The following is a 22,492-nucleotide window of genomic DNA, read 5'->3' as shown; positions in this document are numbered from 1 at the left end:
TATGCTTTGTATATTTTTGTTGTTTTACCTGTAGCTCTTATTTTCCATGTATCTTCTAGTGGATCATTCTTTCTCTGCTACTTCCTTTATCTAGATCCTTCTTGTCCCTTCTTTTGCCTGGCTTCAGTTTTACTTTCTGTCACCTGTCACAGCTGTTGACATTCTTATTTCCATCTTTGGTGCTGGGCTGGCACCCACAGAGTCTAAAGATAGAGCCATGTGTCCTGCCTCTAGTCAGTTCTCGCTCTCAGCTTGGTCACCTCTCACACTGCTGGCGCTCTATAGGTAACAATTGGTTTTTATTTGCTTAATTTCTTTTGGTAAATGGCTTTTGTCTTGCACCTGATCAATACTTTCATAGTCTTATATTACTAGGAGAGACTTCTTGCACCCATATGGCTTAAGTTCTGACAACTTTCACTTTTGTATGAATATTAAATTGGTTACTAAGTAGTTAAGTCCTATGGATACATAATCACATATCTTTACCTTACAGTCTGATTTTATATTATTTATATTGTTTTATATCATTTTACATTATAGTTGAATTTGGATTCTTCTCTTTATTCCATATGGTTTCTACGACTGTTCCATTTCTAGTATATTCAACTGTATACATATTCCTGGCATCATGAGCTGTCAGGGTATTATTCTGAATGATACACAGGACACATCAGACAAGTCATTGCTATGTTATAACAAGGGATGTGGTCAACGATTCTTCCATGAGAGCAACACTGCAGGTTAGTGATTTTTATGTTTAGTGTGTCTGTATTATGTATACGTGTGAGACAAGAAGATGTAGTGCATACTGCACTAATGTTGTTGTTAGTCAGGTATAAGACAGAAAATAATCAGCATAAATCTTTCTTTCCTTCAGATTCTTGTCTCTTCCATCCGGGATACCCAATTTTTCATGATGCATTGAAGGTGGGCCCCAATACAGTCAGTCCTATTATACAAAACCTCTGTAATTGTCTCTTTTCACCCCCCTTCATTACGTCTTTTTCCTCTCAGGGCTGGTCTTGCTGTAAGAAACGCACAACTGACTTTTCTGAATTTCTCGCTATAAAAGTAAGATATTTCTGTTTCTGAATATACTTTGCAGCAGAGATCTGTGGGATGAAAATCAAGGGATTGTGCCACCATTAGAAGTTATAGATAATTATCTGATCACAAGGGTCCTACTATTAAAACCCCCTGTGATCTTAAGAATAGGGACCTGACTCTCCTCAGAATCAGAACGGAGCAGCAGTGCACAAACATGGCTCCTGCTCAGATCATTCTGTATGGAAGTACTCAGCTATGCCTGGCACCTCCTGAAGAGAATGAATGGAGTGGTGGTGAGATTCATTTTCAAAGTAGACTTGGGTCCCTGTTCTCTAGATCGCAGGGGGTCCCAGCATTAGACAGTGATTCTCTATCATGAGGATTGGGGATAACATCTAATACTGAAAGAACTGTTTAATACATCTACAATAATACCACAAGCAATGCTCTTATTTAATATGAACCATGCTAAATGGGTTGTCTCAAGAATAAATATTAGAGTACTCCGGTGAAAAATGTTTTCTTTCAAATCAACTAGTGTCAGGAAGTTATATAGATTTGTAAGTTACTTCTATTTAAAAATGTTATGTCTTTCAGTACTTATCAGCGGCTGTATGTCCTGCAGGAAGTGGTGTCTTTCCAGTCTAACATAGTGCTCTCTGCTGTCTCTTCTCTCTGTGACAAGAACTGTCCAGAGCAGTAGCATATCCCCATGCTTTGGACAGTTCCTTTCATGGACAGAGGTGGCAGCAGTGGAAAGAATGGACTGGAAAGAATACACCACTTCCTGTAGGACATGCAGCAGCTGAAGACTGGAAGACATAAGATTTTTTAATAGAAGTAATTTACAAATCTGTATAACTTCATGACACTAGTTGATTTGAAAGAAAACATTTTTCACCGTAGTACCCCTTTAATTTACTCTTACATTACACCAAGCATTAAACAATTACAATTGAAATAATGAGGAAAGGTGGAGAAAATATTGCTGTTATATCCTTAAAGTGGTCAATAGGTCAATCAGACAACCTGGATCCTCTTGTACACAGGTGGAGTTATATATGCTACTGTGCAGACCAGACAATAACAACTAGTGCACAGGGGTGGATTAAGGGTACTATATGGGCTGTATGGGAAGTGTGCCCCCCCCCCCCCCCTCACAAATTAAAATATTAAAACAGATTACAATTTGGTGTGGATTTAAAAGCAGAAATGCTGGGGGAGATAATTTGGGGGAATTTCTGTGTTTGGTGCAAGTGCACTTACAGTATAATGAATTAGAAAGCGAAGTAGTTTTAGAATGTTTTAGGTTATCCAGCCAATGCTTATACATTTCTGTGGTGGAGTAACAAAATACAGCAATTCTGGTGCTGTTTTCTTTAAATTTTTACAGCGTGCACTGTGAGGTACAAATAATGATATAGTTTTATAGCTTGGGTCATTACTCACATGTATAATTTTTTTAATGTTTTATGCAACAGTTTATTTTGAATAGGAAATACAGTATAATGTAATTTTATTATTTGGGGGTGGGGGAATATATTTTATTGTTTTCTTTCGCACTGTGTAAAAGCTTGTCTAGCATTGTTAGCGATGTCTGTGCAGCCCTTGCTGATGAAAGTGTATGTCTGCCCCCTCTCATATTGTTCATTTTAGCTATCTCTGCTGCCTCTTTAGTCTTCACATGTCATCTGTCACATGAAGCAATAATCTTGTTATATCCCTATCCCCTTTACCCACTGATCTGACTCCTTCTGCTATATTCTTTCTATACATTAAAACCTTCCTTCAAAAATGCTCCTAGCATCCTTTCCCCCTCTCCTACTCACATCTATTTCCATCTCTGCTTCTTACCGCTGGAGACATTTCTCCTAACTTTGGCCCTCCCCACCAGACCTCATGTACCCTGCGGTCCTTCTATGATCTACCCTCATTCTTTACACCATGCCGCCCCGACTAACATTATATGTATCCTCCCCACCCATACTCCTTTTGTACTTTCCTTTGGTGCATGCTCTTTCATTCATCCACAAAATCTTTCTTAACCACAAATTATTCTTTCTAGGCCTACCTGAAACGTAGCTGACACCTAATGACACATTTTTCCCCAATGCACTGTCCTATGGTGGGCTCCAGTTTTCCCACCTTCCTTGCCCTGGGAACAAATTGGGTGGCGGCATTTGTTTGTTGCTATCAGACAAGTGCTCCTTCACCCCAACTCTTACTCTCCCTTCCCTCATTCTCTCCTTCTTTGGACTGCACTCCATTTGCATCTACTCCTATTCCTCCAAGTCACTGTCATTTACTGACCACCATGCTCCACAACCACCTTCTTTGATCAATTCACCATTTGGCTATTTGGCTTCCTCTCTATGGACATCCCCACATCCCAAACAGCCACCTCCAAACTTATCAATAACCTGCTCCTTCAGCCTTATACAGTGGTCCTCTTTGGCCACTCACAAAAGGGTCCTAACAACCTACTAACATTCTCTTTTTTCTTTTCTTAAACTGACCAACACCCCCCCAAACACACACACACACACACACACACTCCAGAACACTTCTCACCCTTGCAGGAACCTTAAACAACGTAACATCCAAATATTCTCTTTACAATTACATAGCTTGTGACTTTGTCGTCCCTCTTACGCATATCAGAAGATGATTCATCAACAGACAGCCCTGACACACCAACCTAACCAAAAAACTGAGGCAAGTGTCCAGGGCTACTGAACGGTGCTGGAGGAAAACCCACTCTAAGAAAGACTTCCAGACATACAAGCAAGCACTGTCCCTCATGCAACATCTGATCCTCCAAAGACCTCCATTTATGCTCCTCTCTTGTTCATACCTCACACAACCTCCTTCAAGATTTTGTCTGAGCTTCCCCCTTTAGGGCCCTATTCCACCAGACGATTATCGTTCGCATAATAGTTAACGATTAACGATCTCAAACGACTGCTATTGCGAAAGACCTGAAAACGTTCACTCATTTCCATGGAACGATAATCGTTACTTATGCGCTATTTCTTCGCTATTGCCTTCGTAACTACTGCAAACGACCGAACAACGTGTTATTCAATGTCCAGGTCTTATAAAGCGATCAACGATTTCTCGTTTGGTCGTTAATCATTAACTGCATTTCAACCTAACGATTTAACGATAATCTGAACGATAATCGTCTGGTGGAATAGGGCCCTTTAATCTGGAATTCTATACCCCAACGCATTTGGCTCTCACCCACCACCAAGAGCTTCAAAAGCAACCTAAAAAGCCCAACCCCCCCCCCCCCCCCCCCAAAGAAAAAAAAAATAGGCTACAACCTACAACCTACATTAAAGATGTTTTCTTCCTGAGTAAAATGCTGGTGCTGTTTCTTTGCTTGCTGAGTTCTCGGTGGCTGGAACCCTTTTATTATGCATCATATGCCTGTTTCTGGTTATCTTTATGTGTGTCCACTGCAGGGCTGCACCAAGGGTTTTCACAGCAATGAGAAACCATCTGAACCTTTAAAACCTGACATTTCTGGAAATAAAACTGCATCTGACAGTCCTGGATTCAAATCATGTACAGAAATCATTGTCCAAGGTCCTAAATCTGCAGAAAAGATGCAAAAAGAGAGGCCAAGGTAATGGCTAATCCTGTAATGTATTTTTAATGGATCCATATCTAAAGTAGGGAACCTAGTTCATTAGAGGGGGACGGCTAGCTGGGGACCATAGCCCCACCACTCATTTGCTGATCCGGCCCAGCAATTAAAGGGGCCGGCTGGGGACGCATCACTGTGCGGGGGTTTGTTCACGACTACAGCTCCAGTGATCCTTATGGCTTATTGGGAACAACTAACAGAACAGGAAGGTTTCAATGAAGAAAGTAGTAGCTCCCAGCTCTGTAAAATCTTGTATACTTTATTTAAACATGCATCTTAAAAAATAACAAAACTGATAAAAACATCAGCGCCGACGCGTTGCGAGGTTCACTCTCTTAATCATGGCCCTAGACGACCCTGGACGTACAGTTACGCCATGGAAGTCTGACACCAGACGACCCTTGACGTAACTGTACGTCCTGGGTGTTTCTCCTGCTATGAAGGAGGTGGGGGCTGGCTGCAGTGAGCAGCCGGCACCTCACCGTTAATGACAGACTGCAGCGATCGCGCTGCGGCGTGTCAATAACTCCTTAAACGCCTTAGTCCCCTGTCACTTACTGTTTGGGACCCCCGCAGTGTGACTGCGGGGGTCCAGATCGTTGAAACGGACCGCCAGAGGTCTCTTACCTGCCTCCGTGCGGTCCGATCGTCGACATAGCATAGCAATGCCTATGACATAGCAATGATCAGTGAAGAAATCAAACTAATGAATGTAAAAGTCCCCCAAAGGGACTTCAAATGTGTAAAAAAAAAGTTAAAAACACCAATACACTACCCCAAAGCCCCTCCCCCCATAAAAGTTTAAATCACCCCCCCCTTTCCCATTATATAAATAAAACATATAAAAATAAATAAATAAACATATAATATACCGTAGCGTGCGGAATTGTCCGATCTATTAAAATATAAAAAGCGTCATTGCGAACGGCGTACACGAAAAGAGAGGGAAAAGTGCGCAGATTACCGATTTCATGTTACATTATATAAAAAAAAATTATAAAAAGTGATCAAAACGTCCGATCTTCACAAGTATGGTATTATTAAAAACTAGAGATCATGGCAGAAAAAATGACACCCTATACAGCCCCGCAGGTAAACCCCAAAACATTACCATATTGCATTCTTTTTTACGATTTCACCTATTTATATCTTCATAAATAATAATTTTGGAATTCCATCATACATGTTATAGTAAAATGAAAGATTCCATTACACAGTACAACTATTCCTGTAAAAAACAAGCACTTACATGGCCCTGTTGATAGAAAACTGAAAGTACTAGAGCTCTTAGAAGGGGAGGAGGGAAAAACGAAAACACTAAGATCAAAATTTGCGCTATCCACAGGGTCATTTTGGTCCTGGTCCTCAAAGGGTTAAATAAAGTATACAAGTATTTGCGGAGTTGGGAGCCAATACTTTCTTTATTAAAGTCTACAAACAGGAGACGGCCCGCAATTGCTCTTCATGCTCCAGAGCCCTGGGAAACTGGGCAACACACATATACTGCACCTGGTGAGCTGACTTTGTTCTGTTCAGAACAGGAAGGTGCTGAGGATGAAGGTAAGAGACATACCTTTGTCCTCAACGGCCCATTCCCACTAGGGAGCTATCAGCAGGTTAGATTCGTTTTTGAACTGAGTATCAAAATTATTTCCAATGTACTAGAAAGAGTTAAATACTTTTCTGCAGTAAGGGCCTGAGCTCAATCACAGGTTTTGGTCACTTCCAGGACGCAGGAACTGTTGACTCCTCTTGTTCTCAAAGTTTCTCGATCACTTGAACAAGAATTAGAAAAGTTGAATCTGGAATCAAGTCAAGAATCAGATAAACAAGGTCAGTGCTTATCATCAGATATGTATGAATAACATGGGAACTTGTGTCCAGCTTTACAACTGATGAAATGTTTGTCTTGTTTCAGTAAACTCTACAGTAACATTATTAGGGACAAGATGTAAGCACTCAGGATGTAAAGAGGTAAGTCATTATAACCCTCCGATGCCATGTCAGATTTTCTTGGGAAAAGGACAAAGGACATCCTGTGGTCTTCCTATACAGGTCTATCAAGGGCCAGAGAGTTGCGAATCAAACTGTGTGTATCATCCTGGGGTTCCAGTGTTTCATGAAGGGTAAGACACATTATTATAATAAGAAAAAAAATATTTTTTATCCTTGTGATCTTGTTTGCATATGATATACAGGGTCTAAGCAGTGTCTTCATGGTATACTTCCCTTCCATTGTAGTGGGTTGGGATACAGTCAAGACGGTATAGTGTAAGGGAGATAGAGGTGGATCAGATGCAGAAGGAATGCATATGAAAAACCAGGAAAAGTGTAAAATAGTAAAAACAAAACACAACAAGCCTTGCAGTATGTTCATATACAGCTTCTTGTCTCCAGCACCAAAATTCGAGTGGATTCCAAGTATGGTTATGCTTGGGTGACCTCAGCAGATGTACATGTACATACATTTTGTGCTTCAGTTAATACACAAGATAAAGTAGGGTCTTTCTAATGTAGCTTATAAAGGCAAACAATTAAAAGAATAGATGGTTGGTTGCTGGCCATAGAAAATTAACCTACAGAAACCAATCACGCAGGTTTTCTTTAAAAAAAAAAAAAAAAAAAAAGTAAAAACTGCTAGAATCTTTCTATTATCGGAAACGTACTCACTTTGTATTTGCGCTGTCTCTTTTGATAAATATACCTAATATGCCATTGGTATATACTGTATGTTGTGATGGGCCAGCTAAGTAATTAAAGATGTCAGTTCAGAAGGGTCAAAACCGTCCTTTAAAGCAAAAAAAAAAAAAAAGTAAATAATTGGCAGCATTGATAATGTAGAATACTGATTTGTATCAAGATGTTTTTTAGATTTGACTATCATTATAATTGGTCTCTGGTGCTAGTAATATAAATCTGTTTTCCAGGTTTCATTTACTTTTGCTCAGATTTGTTTGTTCCATTCATAGAATTCATTTTCAGAGACCTCACCCATAACCCTGGAGGTCAAACCAATGTTTATTGTGTGGTTCTCTATCCTGGGAACCCTGTTTTTCCTGTATAATTGTGCTATAACTCATCTTAAACTACTTGTGTCTATTCATGTGTGCCTCATTTACTGTAGGGTTTGGTAAATGACCATGAGGCATGGACTATCTCAGGCTGGGTTTACATGTTGCATTTTGTTCAGTATGTGGTCCTCAAATACTGACAAAAATGATGAAGCAATACATGTTTTTGCATATTACAGAGAGATATTATTGATGATTCTTTTTAGGATGAAGTACTGGTCCTGCTGTGCCATTAAAACAAGTGACTTCAATGAGTTCCTGGACCAGAAAGGATGCAGCACGGGGACACATCTGTGGGTGCAGCCACCTGAGAAGCAAGTAAGAGATGAATGTAAAATTAGGCATGCAGCTTAACTTCACAATCCATAGATCAGCGTTCACAATGACGTTCAGAGCCTCTGCTTTACCTGATTGATACAGCATATTACAGGGCTGAACTAGGCATCTGGCAATTTGGGCAAATGTATGAGGGGCTGCAAGGTTGAGTGGGCCGGTCCTCTCTTTACTGCCCTTCACAGCCCGGTAAATCGCTGGGTATAGAAGGCTGTATAGCGCAAACAGGATGGTGCAGGGAAAGTAAAATCAGCGGCGTGAAATCAATTTTCTCCCAGGACAGCAGTGGACATCAGGGCCATTAAATCAGAAATCTTTCTAATAAAACATTTTACAAGTTCCAATTCCTCTTTAAGTACCCTTCCACCTACCCTTGTGTGGCAACCTTTGTCTCCCCAGTAAGTTTAAGTGGCATCAATTTAGGCATCAATTTTATTTCAATTTCAATGAACCCCTAGCCGCACTAGGCAATTATTGTACGTCCTGGCAAGAGGTTACTTTCCGCACCAGGACGTACAATAACTGACCGGCTTCTGGTGCTCACTGTTTACATTAACAGTAACCGGGAGACACAGCTAAACTGTCAGCTGATAGCTGACAGTTTGGTGATACTGTTCCTGGACCCCCAGTAGGGGTCCAGCACCAGCATTTGACGGTATCAGTGGATCGGTAACAATCCACTGATGCTGGTGATAAAAAAAAGTAAAACCTCCGGTCCCGGTCTCCACTGAGTTCCGGAATCCGGGGGAAGCTGGGGCAGAACTCCCTCCTCCTCCTTCTGGCTGCCTCTAATATTATCTCCCAACCCCTGTCGCTGCATCCGCCCGCTGCATCCGCCCACTGCCTGCTCCAGGCGTGCCCAACCCCGTCTCAGACCGTGCCACTGCCGCACTCCCCTCCCATGCGATTGCCAGAGAGCCTGAAGCCCCCCCCCCATGCCATGGCTTCCCCGCTGCGCCACTGCCAGGTACTCACTCGCGAAGACACTCACAACGTACTCTCACTCTATTCAAAAACTGAAATAGTAAATCAGAGTAAGGTGCATGAATGGTTGATGTTCTATCTGCAGTTACATTATAAGAAACATGAAGGCATAGATATAACATGGAATGTGCATGTGGTCCGGTGAAATTGTGTCTGGAGGAATAGATATAAGTATGTATGTGTATTTAGAACAGTGCAAAATGAGAAAAGATAGATAAGTTGTATCTTGGTATCATGTTGCCATCTGGTGGTAAGCAACAGGAAACACAAGGTGGGAAGACATAATGATGGTAAAATGCTGCCATCTAATGGTGAAAAAGAGGCACAGTACTGCTGGCTATTCAGTGTTGGTAAGATAATGCCATCTAGTGGTGGAGGAAAGACATAGCACCACTAGCTATTCAGTGTGTTCAATCTATTCATTTAACCATCTGAATGAAGTGTTTGTAATTTATAGATCCAGTAGGATTCTCGCCTACAAAGTTGTGTCCACCACCAGATGGCAGCATTTTACCATCATTATGTCTTTCCATGCTGTGTTTCCCGTTGCTTACCACCAGATGGCAACATGATGCCGAGATACAACTTAGCTATCTATTCTCATTTTGCACAGATCTAAATAAACACACACACACACACACACACACATATATATATACTTATATCTATTCCTTCAGACACAGTTTCATGCACTTTCCATGTTTTATCTATGCCTTTATGTTTCTTATAAGGTAACCGCAGATAGAACATCAACCATTCATGCACCTTACTCTGACTTACTATTTCCATTTGTGAATAGAGTGAGGGTACGTTGTTTACGTGGGGATCCCATCTGCACACAGAGAAACTGTGAGCATGCATTTTCTATCCACATTCTATGCAATCTCAGGCTGCGTTCACACTACGTATATATTTCAGTCAGTATTGTGGTCCTCATATTGCAACCAAAACCAGGAGTGGATTGAAAACACAGAAAGGCTCTGTTCATACAATGTTGAAATTGAGTGGATGGCCACCATATAATAGTAAATAACGGCCATTATTTCAATACAACAGCCGTTGTTTTAAAATACCAGCAAATATTTGCCATTAAATGACGGCCATCCACTCAATTTAACCCCTTAGTGACCGCCGATACGGCTTTTTACGGCGGTCACTAAGGGTCCTTATTCTGCTGCCATTAGCTTTTTACGGCGATGGCAGAGAATAAGATAGTGGGGCCGGGACGGCCCCCACCCCATCCCCCCTGCTACTGGAGGTAGCTGAGGGGTTGGGGCAGTGTGTGGGGACCGTCCCGGCCCCTCCCCTTACCGACGATCGCCGCTATTAACGTTATAGCGGCGGCCGTCGGTAAAGGGGATTACCGGTGCCGCCAACCCCAGATCAGACCCCCCTAGTGCCCTGATAACTAACCCCCCTCCCCCGGCAGCCATCATTTCCAAGATGGCCGCCGCCATCGCTGTGAACAGACTAATGTCTGTTCACAGCGATGGAAAAGTTAAAATGAATGAAAACCCCATGTTCTCCGCCACCGGAGGTAGCGGAGAACATGGGGCAGTGATCGGGGACCCCCCTGTGGGGTCCCGGTACAAGCGATCAGCGGTATATACTATATACCGCTGATCGCTTGTGCCATTTGCATCCCGGCACTTTTTATCCCCTGTCACCATGAATGATTGGTGACAGGGGATAAAAAGTGATGTGTCCTGTCCTCCAAGTCGCCCCCCACCCCCCCAGTCACCCCCCGTCCCCCAGTAACCCCCCCCCCCTTTCCCATATACGTTACCTGATCCTGGAGCTCCTTCCTCATCGACGTCCTGGCTGGTTATGAAGTGCACATGCACTCCACAACCAGCCAACTCTGAAAATTTAAAGTGACATAGACCAATTTGGTCTCTGTCACTGAACTATGATAGAAAATATCACAGTAATCATAGTAATACAGTGAAAATGAATGTATAAAGTACAAAAAGTGACAAACATACAAAAAAAACCTTTTTATTATAGTAATAATTGCAGTTTACTCCCAAATTACCCTTTACCCCCCCAGATTACCCGTAACCACCGCACGTTGCCCGTAACCACCGCACGTTGCCCGTAACCACCACACGTTGACTGTAACCACCGCATGTTGCCCGTAACCACCGCACGTTGCTCGTAACCACCGCACGTTGACTGTAACCACCGTACATTGCCCGTAACCCCCGCACATTGCCCGTAACCACCCCAAATTGCCAGTGACCCCCTCCAGATTGCCCGTAACCACCCCAAATTGCCAGTGACCCACTCCAGATTGCCCGTAACCACCCCAAATTACATGTACCCACCCCAGATTACCTATAAGCACTTCAGTTTATCAGTAACAATCCCAGATTGTCTGTAACCCTTCCAGGTTGCACATAACCCCCCCAGGTTGCCCGTAATCATGCCAGATTACATGTAACCCCCCAGATTGCACGTAACCACCGCACGTTGCCTCTGACCACGCCACGATGCCTCCGACCACCGCACCTTGCCTCTGACCACCACACGTCGCCTCGGACCACGCCACGTCGCCTCTGACCACCACACGTTGCCTCTGACCACACCACGGCGCCTCTGACCACGCCAAGGCGTGGTCTGAACACCCCAAATGACCCCCTCCAGATTGCGGTGCCCATGCCAGATTACAGGTACCCACTTCAGATTGCCTATAAGAACTTCAGTTTATCCGTAACAACCCCACATTGCCCGTAACCACCCCACGTTGCCCGTAACCACCCCAGATTGTCTGTAAGCACTGCAGGTTGCCCGTAACCACCACACGTTGCCCGTATTTACCCCAGATTGTCTGTAAGCACTGCAGGTTGCCCGTAACTACCCCACGTTGCCCGTTACCACCCCAGATTGTCTGTAAGCACTGCAGGTTGCCCGTAACCACCCCACGTTGCCCGTATCCACCCCAGATTGTCTGTAAGCACTGCAGGTTGCCCGTAACCATCCCAGACTGTTCGTAACCACCCCACATTACCTGTAATCTCATTTTTTTATTTTATTTTAGTAACTGCGCTTTTCTAATAACCATTACTAGCTGCTGTTTTGCTCCAGTAAATTGGCGCTCCTTCCCTTCTGAGCCCTGCTGTGTGCCCATACAGTGGTTTATGCCCACATATGAGGTACCGTTTTACTCAGAAGAACCTGCGTTACAGATTTTGGGGTACGTTTTCTCTCCTGTTCCTCGGCAAATTGAGAAATTTCAAACTAAACCAACATATTATTGGAAAAATTTGAGTTTTTCATTTTTACTGGCCAATTTTGAATACTTTCCTCTAATACCTGTGGGGTAAAAATGGTCACCACACCCCAAGATTAATTCTTTGAGGGGTGCACTTTCCAAAATTGTGTGATTTTTGGGGGGAATCTATTCTGCTGACACTACAGGGGCTCTGCAAACGCACCTGGCGCTCAGAAACTTCTTCAGAAAAATCTGCTCTGAAAATGCTAATTGGCGCTCCTTCCCTTCTGAGCCCAGCTGTGTGCCCATGCAGTGGTTTATGCCCACATATGGGGTACCGTTCTACTCAGGAGAACCTGCGTTATATAAATTGGGGTGACATTTCTCTCCAGTTTTTTCGTGAAATTGAGAAATTTCAAACTAAAGGAACATATTATTGGAAAAATTCGAGTTTTTCATTTTTACTGTCTACTTTTGAATACTTTCCTCTAATACCTGTGGGGTCAAAATGCTCACCACACCCCAAAATGAATTCTTTGAGGGGTGTACTTTCCAAAATGGAGTGACTTATTGGGAGATTTTACTCTGCGGACACTACAGGGGCACTGCAAACGCACCTGGCGCTCGGAAACTTCTTCAGCAAAATCTGCATTGAAAAAGCTAATTGGCGCTCCTTTCCTTCTGAGCCCTCCTGTGTGCCAATGCACTGGTTTATGCCCACATATGAGGTACCTTTTCACTCAGGAGAACCTGCGTTACAAATTTTGGGGTACTTTTTTTCTCTTGTTCCTCATAAAGTTGAGAAATTTCAAACTAAACGAACATATTATTGGAAGAATTCGAGTTTTTCATTTTTACTGTCTTCTTTTGAATACTTTCCTGTAATACCTGTGGAGTCGAAATGGTCACCACACACCAAGATGAATTCTTTGAGGGGTGCACTTTCCAAAATGGGGTGACTTATGGGGGTTTTTCTCTCTGCTGACACTACAGGGGCACTGCAAACGCACCTGGCGCTCAGAAACTTCTTCAGCAAAATCTGCATTGGAAAAGCTAATTGGCGCTCCCTTCCTTCTGAGCCCGGCTGTGTGCCCATACAGTGGTTTACGCCCACATATGGGGTACCGTTGTACTCAAGAGAACCTGCGTTACAAATTTTGGGGTGCTTTTTCTCTCATGTTCCTTTTGAAAATGAGAAACTTTAATCTAAATGTATATATTATTGGAAAATTTTAATTTTCCATTTTTTTACAGCCTAAGGCTGGGTTCACACTATGTATATTTGAGGCTGTATTTGTGAGGCTGTATAGCAACCAAAACCAGGAGTGGATTGAAAACACAGAAAGGCTATGTTCACATAATGTTGTAATTGAGTGGATGGCCGTCATTTAATGGCAAATTTTTGCTGTTATTTTAAAACAACGGCTGTTTTATTGAAATGATGGCAGTTATTTACCGTTATATGACGGCCATCCACTCAATTTCAACATTGTGTGAACAGAGCCTTTCTGTGTTTTCAATCCACTCCTGGTTTTGGTTGCTATGAGGACCTGACTTGAGGACCAAATACTGCCTGAAGTATACAGTGTGTGAACCCAGCTTTATTGTGAATACTTTCCTCCAGCCCCTGTAGGGTTAAAATGCTCATTATACCCCTAGATTAATTCTTTAAGGTGTGTAGTTTCCAAAATGGAGTCATTTATGGGAGTTTTCAGGATACCAGACTTCTAAATCCATTTAAAAAAAGAACTGGTTCCTAAAAAAAAATCAGTTTTGGAAACTTTCACGAAAATGTGATAATTTGCTGATAAATTTCTAAGCCCCATAACACCCTAAAAAAGTAAAATATGTTTACCAAATTATACCAGAATAAAGAAGACATATTGGTAATGTGACTTAGTAACTAATTTATCTGCTGCGACGTTCTTTTTTTAGAAGCAGAGAATTTCAAAGTTCATAAAATGCAATTTTTTTTATTTTTCATGATATTTTGATGTTTTTCACAAAAAAACACACAAAGTAGTGACCAAATTTTGCCACTAACATAAAGTGCCATATGTGACGAAAAAACAATCTCAGAATCGCTAGCATGCGTTAAAGCATCACTGAGCTATAGGAGCATAAAGTGAGACAGGTCAGATTTTGAAAAATTTGCCTGGTCATTAAAGAGAACCAATCACCTGAAATTAACTGTCCCTATAATAAAAGATTCTCTGTCCCTAAGTCTATTCCTGAAGATACAGACTGCCTGTGCAGTCTGTATCTTATGCTTTTACCTAATCCAGAGAAGAAGTAAGGCCGGGAGCGGCCATCTTGATGACATCACAGTGGTGCGTTCCAACGCTGGAACACAAGGAACGTAATCAAGATGGCACCCGGCTTTACTGCACCGCTACAGAGGAGTAGGTAAAGTATAAGATACAGACTGCAAAGGCAGTCTGTATCTTCATGAAGTTTATTTCTGAAGATACAGACTGCCTGTGCAGTCTGTATCTTATACTTTACCCACTCCTCTGTAGCGGTGCAGTAAAGCCGGGCGCCATCTTGATTACGTCCCTTGCGTTCCAGCGCTGGAACGCACCACTAACGTCATCAAGATGGCCGCCCCCGGCCTTACTGCTCCGCTCCGCTATACAGCTATAGGTAAAAGCATAAGATACAGACTGCACAGGCAGTCTGTATCTTCAGGAATAGACTAATAGGCCCAGTTAGGATATTCATACACAGCGATCTCGCGCTGTATAGCGCGGGATCACTGTGTACTTACAGAGCGGTGGCAAAGGCTCATGGGAGCCCTTCCTGCCGCTCGGCATGCCGGGAGCTTCCTGTCGCGCGCCGGCTCTTTTCAAAAGAGCCGGCGCGAGACAGGAAAAGAAAATAGCTATATTGCGAAAACGCGGCCCTAAAAGTAATTAATTCAAATTACAAATATTAATAAAATAACAATTTTAATCTAATTATCGAAAAAAGTTTTTTTTTATTTCCGCCCATGATTGGTTCTCTTTAAGGCCCAAACTAGCTGCAGCACGAAGGGGTTAAACATTGTGTGAACAGAGCCTTTCTGTGTATTCAATCCACTACTGGTTTTGGTTGCAATATGAGGACCACAATACTGACTGAAATATACACAGTGTGAACGCAGCCTCAAGATGGATTGAACATGTGAACACGTGGACACTGTGAGGATGTATTTCCTATCCATATTGTATGCAATCTTAAAGGACAACTCCCGCGGGACCCCAAAAAAAAAAAAAACACAGACACACACAGACACCATACTCACCATCTCTCCGGTGACGATCGCCACTCGATTCGCCCGCCGCCCGCCTCTCTGTCGCCGCCTTCCGCCATCCAGCGATGTCTCCAACTTCCGGGTCCAGGGGATGGAAAAGGCTGCCAGTGCGCCTGCGCACCGGCAGCCTTTTCATTGGCTGGAGCGCATCACATGGCTTCCAGCAAGCTCAGCCAATCAGGGCTGAGCAAGCTGGAAGCCATGTGATGCGCTCCAGCCAATGAAAAGGCTGCTGGTGCGCATGTGCACCAGCAGCCTTTTCATCCCCATTCACTTTGCATGAAGACGCCGAGGAGGAAGAAGACCCGGACCGCCCCTCGGCTCTGACGTCGTCGTCACCAGATGCCGCCCCGGAGAAGAGGACCGTGACGATCGTAATAGGTAATGTATACATTCCTTAACTTCCGGGGTGGGGGGTCGGGGGTCCGAAAGTGGGGGAAGGGGGCCAGGCCGGGTATTTAACCACATTACAAAGTTATATAACTTTGTAATGTGTGTTAAATGAGCAAAAAAAAATTTTTGTGGGAGTTGTCCTTTAAGATGGATTGAACATGTAAACATGTTTACATTTTCATGCACTTTATGAACGGAACTCTGGGTGATTTGTGGCTGGCATCGTAGTGACGCTGGGACTCTAATGCCGCAGGTAACCCATGGACTCTGCGCTGTATTGAATGTGTATACTGATCTTATGAATTTGAATGTATATTTATTTATTTCCTCAGTCACTGCTAGCACATGCCACTGTATTATTGCTGTATTTATTTCCCCATCTGTTTTTTCATTGCAAGCACATGCCACTTTATTATTAGGCACCATTGTTTTGTATATGGCCCCATATGTTATTTGGTTTTTTTTTTTACTAGTATGGTGTATCTCCACTTCCGGGCTCATGACTCGGAAGGAGTTTGTCATGTGCACCCTCCTATAGTCTGACACAACCTTTAAAAAGCCATTGATCTACTCTCTATGCTTGATAAAGGTCTGTGATTCAATAGACAGACCAAAATGCATTGCACTACTAAACAGAACAATTGAGTCACATCTCTCTGTGATGCTCCTACTGTGATTTTGCTGGTCTCCTGGACGTCAACCTGCCCTGACCCTCCTACGGGTTCTTCCTTGGTTCCTGTGATCTCTTCTGAGATACAACTCTGCATGTTTCTACCCACCTTTGGTGGCTGCAACCCGAGGGATAGCTGTGGTCCCTGTCTGAATGATATCATATACCTATGGTAGAGTTGTACCTATCTTTTGCACAACTCCACAAGGTGAGTGCGTCCATCTTCCACTGGAATAGACACACTAGCCCACCACGTTATTGCACCAGGAGGCGCCCTCTCTCTCTTTTGTTTCTTTTTACTAACATAAAGTGAAATATGTCACAAAAAAACAATCCAAAGTTATTAATACATAAAGTCAGACATGTCATATTTGAAAAATGTTGCTCTGTCATGAACTCCAAAACTGTCTGAGTCCCTAAAGGTTAAACCATTTGCAACACAGGTATATTTTATCCACAGCAGCTCAATGCCTCCATAAAGTGCAACATACAACCCATACCCCAAAAACAGTTTTATCCAGGCATAAATCCCCATGACTATGTTTCGCAAAAAGGATATTTATTTTCTTGTTACCCTAGCTGTGGGGTTTTTAGTCACTGGTACTTGTGACAAGGAATAGTAGCATTCTTGTTCCATTTTTACGGACACGCATGGTGACTGGCTCATAAATGTTTTTGGAGTTTTTACAATGTCACCAAAATAGTTAGATGTCACACAATGGTTTAAAAAGGGTATTTTTAATGGCTGTCTTGGTTTCTTGAGTGGTATAAAGTTATAGCTACTACCAGCAGCAATTTGTTGCTGAAAGGCAGAAAGGCAGTAATTGGTTCAGGGAGCCAAACAAGTTATTTATATGGGGGATAGTGCCACTACTGGTGCCTCAATTAGTGATAAGCGAACATCCCGATATTCGGTTCGGATCCTGAACACGAATATAAAAAAAATATGATTGGGATCGGTTTGTGTTCTTGTTTGCCGAACATTCACAAACAAGTTACGAATGTACAATAGAAGCGTACATTTTGGTCTACGCACATGCACACAAATTTTGAGGTGCAAAATGTAAATTACTCTATTGTGTACATTTTGGTCTGTGTGCCCCCCAGCTCACCCGTGGCACCCCCTCCGTCGCTCACTGGCACTGTGGTCCCCCCCCCAGTGCTGACCTGCGGCATTAACCATTGCTCTCCTGTGCCAACTGTGACCCCGCCCCTGCCACTGTGGCCACGCCCCCGCACTCACCCGGCACCCCCACACACTGTGAACTGCCCCCGCAACTCTCCCGCAGCACCTCCAACCCCCCCTGCACTCACTTCTCACAGCACTCCCCCCCTGAATAACCCTCTGACCCCCTGCCTGAACTCTTCTACCTCACTAACTCAACTCTTAGTGAGATAGAAGAGTTGAGGTAGTGAAATTGCAAAGTTAAGTTAATGAGGTAGAACTCAAGTCTGCTATTTCACTACCTTAACTCTGCTATGTAACTGCCTCAACTCTGCTATGTAACTGCCTCAACTCTGCTATCTCACTACCTCAACTCTGTTATGTCACTGCCTAAACTCTGTTATGTCACTGCGTCAACTCTGCTATGTCGCTGCCTCAACTCTGCTCTCTCACTACCTCAACTCTGCTATGTAACTGCCTCAGCTCTGCTATCTCACTGCCTCAGCTCTGCTATCTCACTACCTCAACTCTGCTATCTCACTACCTCAACTCTGCTATCTCGCTGCCTCAACTCTGCTATCTCGCTTCCTTACCTCTGCAACCTCACTACATCAACTCTGCTATGTTACTACCTTAACTCTACTATATCTTGTGGGTATCAGCTCTACTAAATTATGGACCAATCAGGCATAAGCATTGCATAATGAAAGATGTAGTTTTCTGGCCGGCACCATGTTTGATATAGATCGGCTTTTAGAAAAACTTGTAACTATGGAACAGCAGCAGCTAGCAAGACAGGAGATGGCTCAAAATACTCAGCGGGACTTGGTGAGCAAGAGCAGCTCGGTTTGGGAGCATTTTATTTTTTTAGGTCTTGGGGGGACTACTCCTTTAACTGTATTAACTATTACAGGGAGTGATATTACTGCCAGGGACATCTAATAGTAATAGTGATTTAATACTGCTTCCCTGCTTTCCCAGTTGCACTCCAGAGGTATTTGCATCATTTTCCAAAAGTGTCATTATAGATGGTGACCTCCAAGTGGTCGAATTTAGGTTTCCAAGAAACAAGCATTTTTTCACCATTGATTTTAATGGGGTTCTATATTTGATCAAATAGTCGAGCATCACGGCCTATTTAAATTAAATTTCGAGCTTCGAATACTTTATTACTCGCTTATCTCTAATGCCTTCCATGGGGGACACTATCTACTGGGGGGATACCAGGGGAGGTGCCTAACATATGCTATAAACCATACCTACAGTGGGATTAGGATAGGAGGGGGCCCAATCAAAAGTTTGCTATGGGGCTCAGCCCTTTCTAGTTTTGCCCCTAAGGTTGACATCACTCTGTGTCATAGGGCCAGCAATCGCTTATTTATAGGCTAATCTGGTTGTTTTGACCTGACAGAAAATCATTTCCATTGTGTAATAGGGAACATGCCACCTACAAGTTATGGCATTAATGGGTTACATAAAAAATCTAGCGATCATGTAATAGGCTGTGCAAATAAATACCAATCTGCAAGACCAGTGTGGCCCGGCCATCTTATAAGATCATTGCTTGCAAGGGAAGTACAAAGAAGTAATGTAATGTTTATAAGTAACTAAAAATATTTAAAAAATTGTCATTTTTTTTCTCAAACATGAATATATCACATTTAATACCTAATACCCTATATCAACTCTAAATGGTCGTACTGTATATGCTATGGAGACTATAGTAAAGAGCAGAATTTATTTCATTTTTTTATATTTCTTTTCAGAAAGTTTCTTGTCGGTATGACTGGCACCAAACTAGCAGTCTTGTTGTCATCACTGTTTACGCCAAAACAGCTTTGCCAGATTTAACAAAGGTTCTAGCCAATCGTACCCAGGTAAGGGATCAATACTGACACTAAACATTTATCTTAATAAGACATGGAGAGAAAGGAGCTGTTGCACATCACACCTATGGCTGACACTAATGCCTCTTGGCTACATTTAAAAACCAACGCCAGGATGTTGGTATATAATTTGATCAAACCATATTGCCCCATGTACCGTGTGCCGGTCTCCTGGTTCACATGGGTCCCTACACTAGCTCCACACTGTGTCAGTCAGCGACCGCCAACCCCGCAAAGCGTGCACAAGCAGGGAAAGGGGGGCCATAGAATGGCCCTGGAACCCCAATGTCACAGAACACCCTCTTTCTGAGTGTTACCACTCCTCCTGGTAAGACCCACGTGACCCCAATCAGCAGGAGGCACCTGTGCACACATGACTAGCACGTCCTATTTTTTTCATTCTACCTGCAGGAGCAATGGTGAGTGATAAGACCATGTTCACACTTGTTTTGCTTGGTGGCAGCTTTCTCTGCCGGCGGTGCCTGCTGGGGGGGCCCTTGGGGATTGGTCCTGTGACAGTGGGGTTGCAGGGCCGTTCTGTGGCCTCCCTTCCCTGTTTGTGCTCACTTTGCGGGGTTAGCGGTAACTGACTGACACATTGGTGAGTTAGTGTAGGGACTCATGTGAACCAGGGAGGTGGTTCATGAGACAATATGGTTTGATCAAATTATATAACAAAATCCTGGCGTTGGTTTTTAAATGTAGCCGAGAGGCTTTAGTGTCAGCCATAGGTGTGAGGTGCAGCGCTCCTTTCTCTCCTTGTCCGTATTTATCTTAATAACTTATTTCTTGAGATGGTAGAACAAGAAATGAATGTAAAGGAAAGCTATAAAAGCTTATATTATTACATATTAGAGTTTGAGACATTTTAATATAAATACAGAGGAGACAGAACCCATCCTGACATAAGGCCAATTTTCCATTTTACTACATTTTATAAAGAATATGGGCATGGGCAACATAAAGCATTGCCTAGAATAGTGGTTCCCAACCTGCGGTATGCGGCGCAGGTTGAGGGGGTACGCGGGTGGTAGGGAAAAAACACACCTGGGATGCATAATGAAAACACCAAGAGCACCGCTGCCCTCGCCTCTGCGCTGCCTAATCAGCAGCTGAGGGCCGCCGAGGACGCGCTCCTTCACAGGGGAGGGAGGAAGGTGTCACCTGCTCTCCCATCCGTGATGCCTTCTCCTCCGTCTCCCGACACGTTCCGGTGCAGGCTGCCTGGTACAGAGGCTCTGCTTTCACCGGATGTTCTGCAGCCCCATGTGTCTTGACACACACACAGATTAATGGCTGCGGGGACATCCGGTGCAGGCAGAGCCTCTGTACCAGGCAGCCTGCACTGGAACGTGTCGAAGGCGGCAGGGCCGATTCTAGCTTTTCTGCCGCCTGAGGCGAAAACTGACAAAGCGCCCCCCCCTCAGAGCAATAGTCAGGGAAAGAAGATCCAGGACAGGCACAGTGCAGCATCGCAGTATGTATGGGACAGCACTATAGATAACAGTGTGCTCTGTGCGGTGACCAGATTTTTTAACTGTTTGAGCCACTATGGGCCCCCTGGGAGCTTCAAAACAAACAACAATCTACAACTGCTGACCTCTGACCTCAGGAGCCGGAGAAGAGCCATAAAACGGGCTGCTCTGTTAACTCTTTCAGTACTGCAGAATGTAGAGTATTACTGTGCATCACTTACATTCTGCAATACAGAAAGAGTTAACAGCAGAGCAGAACATTACTTTGATGCCTCTTCTCCTGCTCTTGCACTATGCTGAGGTCAGCTCGGAGTTCGGCAGTGCAGAGAAGACATAATATAGTGTCCCCGCTGCTGTTAACTTTTTCTTTTCTACAGTGTGTAAGTGATGCAGAGTATAATAACTCTGCATTATTGAAAGGGTTAACAGCAGGAGACACTATATCTATGTCTTATGTGATGTGAATACCTGTGAATACGAGGCTTCCAGTGCCTCCTCAGCGCTTCTCATGAGGCAACTGACAGGAAACACGGCTGGGCACTGAGCCGTAACTAGTTGTAATGATAAGGACACAGGACGCTGATGCCGCCCCCCTCAAGGGCTGTGTTATCTGCCGCCTGAGGCGAACACTTCACCTCGCCTCATGGCAGATAAGGGCCTGGAAGGCGGAGGAGAAGGTATCACGGATGGGAGAGCTGCTGGGAGAACATTGCAAGAGGAGCTGGCAGTGCTGGTGAGGGGGGCACTGCACAGAGGGGGCCATAGGAAAACGATTTGGGGAGTAATATAACTATGGAGCACAGATAGGGGCAGTGGCGGACATAGCTGCACAGGGGCCCAGCAGCCTCAAAGCTAGAGGGGTTATCCTGTGGCTGCAGAGAAGATGAGAGCATGGAGAAGCAGGAGCTTCTCTGCTCTTCCCGCTGCTCTGATCATCTCCAGCCGTGCACACACAGGCAGCAGCAGCTGGGGACAGCGTCTCCTCCCCCGACCCGGCCTGCACACAGAAGAGGAGAGCAGCGAGTAATGGTGCGTTTACACAGATAGATTTATCTGACAGATTTTTTAAACCAAAGCCAGGAACAGACTATAAACAGGGAACAGGTCATAAAGGAAAGGCTGAGATTTCTTCTCTTTTCAAATCCATTCCTGGCTTTGGCTTCCAAAATCTGTCAGATAAATCTGCCTGTGTAAATGCACAATAAGGGCCCTTTTACACAGAAAGATTATCTGACACATTATCTGCCAAAGATTTGAAGCCAAAGCCAGGACTGGATTTGAAAAGTTGAGAAATCTCAGGCTTTCCT

At 43.7% G+C, this 22,492-nt stretch overlaps 1 protein-coding gene across 3 annotated transcripts in view; it reads left to right on the top strand.

The window, feature by feature from the left end:
- Window positions 1-220: 220 nt before the first annotated feature.
- The window catches only part of ITGB1BP2 (integrin subunit beta 1 binding protein 2), a 31,454-nt gene continuing 9,182 nt past the window's right edge, over window positions 221-22,492 (top strand). The window contains exons 1-10 of one of the 3 annotated variants that reach the window (XM_069986245.1): window positions 221-285; window positions 544-743; window positions 881-930; window positions 1,018-1,074; window positions 4,518-4,681; window positions 6,432-6,535; window positions 6,621-6,676; window positions 6,758-6,828; window positions 7,980-8,091; window positions 19,591-19,701. In XM_069986245.1, coding sequence (XP_069842346.1) covers window positions 632-743; window positions 881-930; window positions 1,018-1,074; window positions 4,518-4,681; window positions 6,432-6,535; window positions 6,621-6,676; window positions 6,758-6,828; window positions 7,980-8,091; window positions 19,591-19,701 — 837 coding nt within the window. In that variant the 5' untranslated portion in view covers window positions 221-285; window positions 544-631. The remainder of the gene's footprint in view (window positions 286-543; window positions 744-880; window positions 931-1,017; window positions 1,075-4,517; window positions 4,682-6,431; window positions 6,536-6,620; window positions 6,677-6,757; window positions 6,829-7,979; window positions 8,092-19,590; window positions 19,702-22,492) is intronic. The other 2 variants (XM_069986246.1, XM_069986247.1) reach the window with 2 other exon arrangements.

Source organism: Dendropsophus ebraccatus, chromosome 10, assembly GCF_027789765.1.
Source record: "Dendropsophus ebraccatus isolate aDenEbr1 chromosome 10, aDenEbr1.pat, whole genome shotgun sequence".
Classification (NCBI taxonomy): domain Eukaryota; kingdom Metazoa; phylum Chordata; class Amphibia; order Anura; family Hylidae; genus Dendropsophus; species Dendropsophus ebraccatus.
The sequence above is the reverse complement of the archived record's forward strand: the minus strand, read 5'-3'. Positions and strand labels throughout refer to the sequence as shown.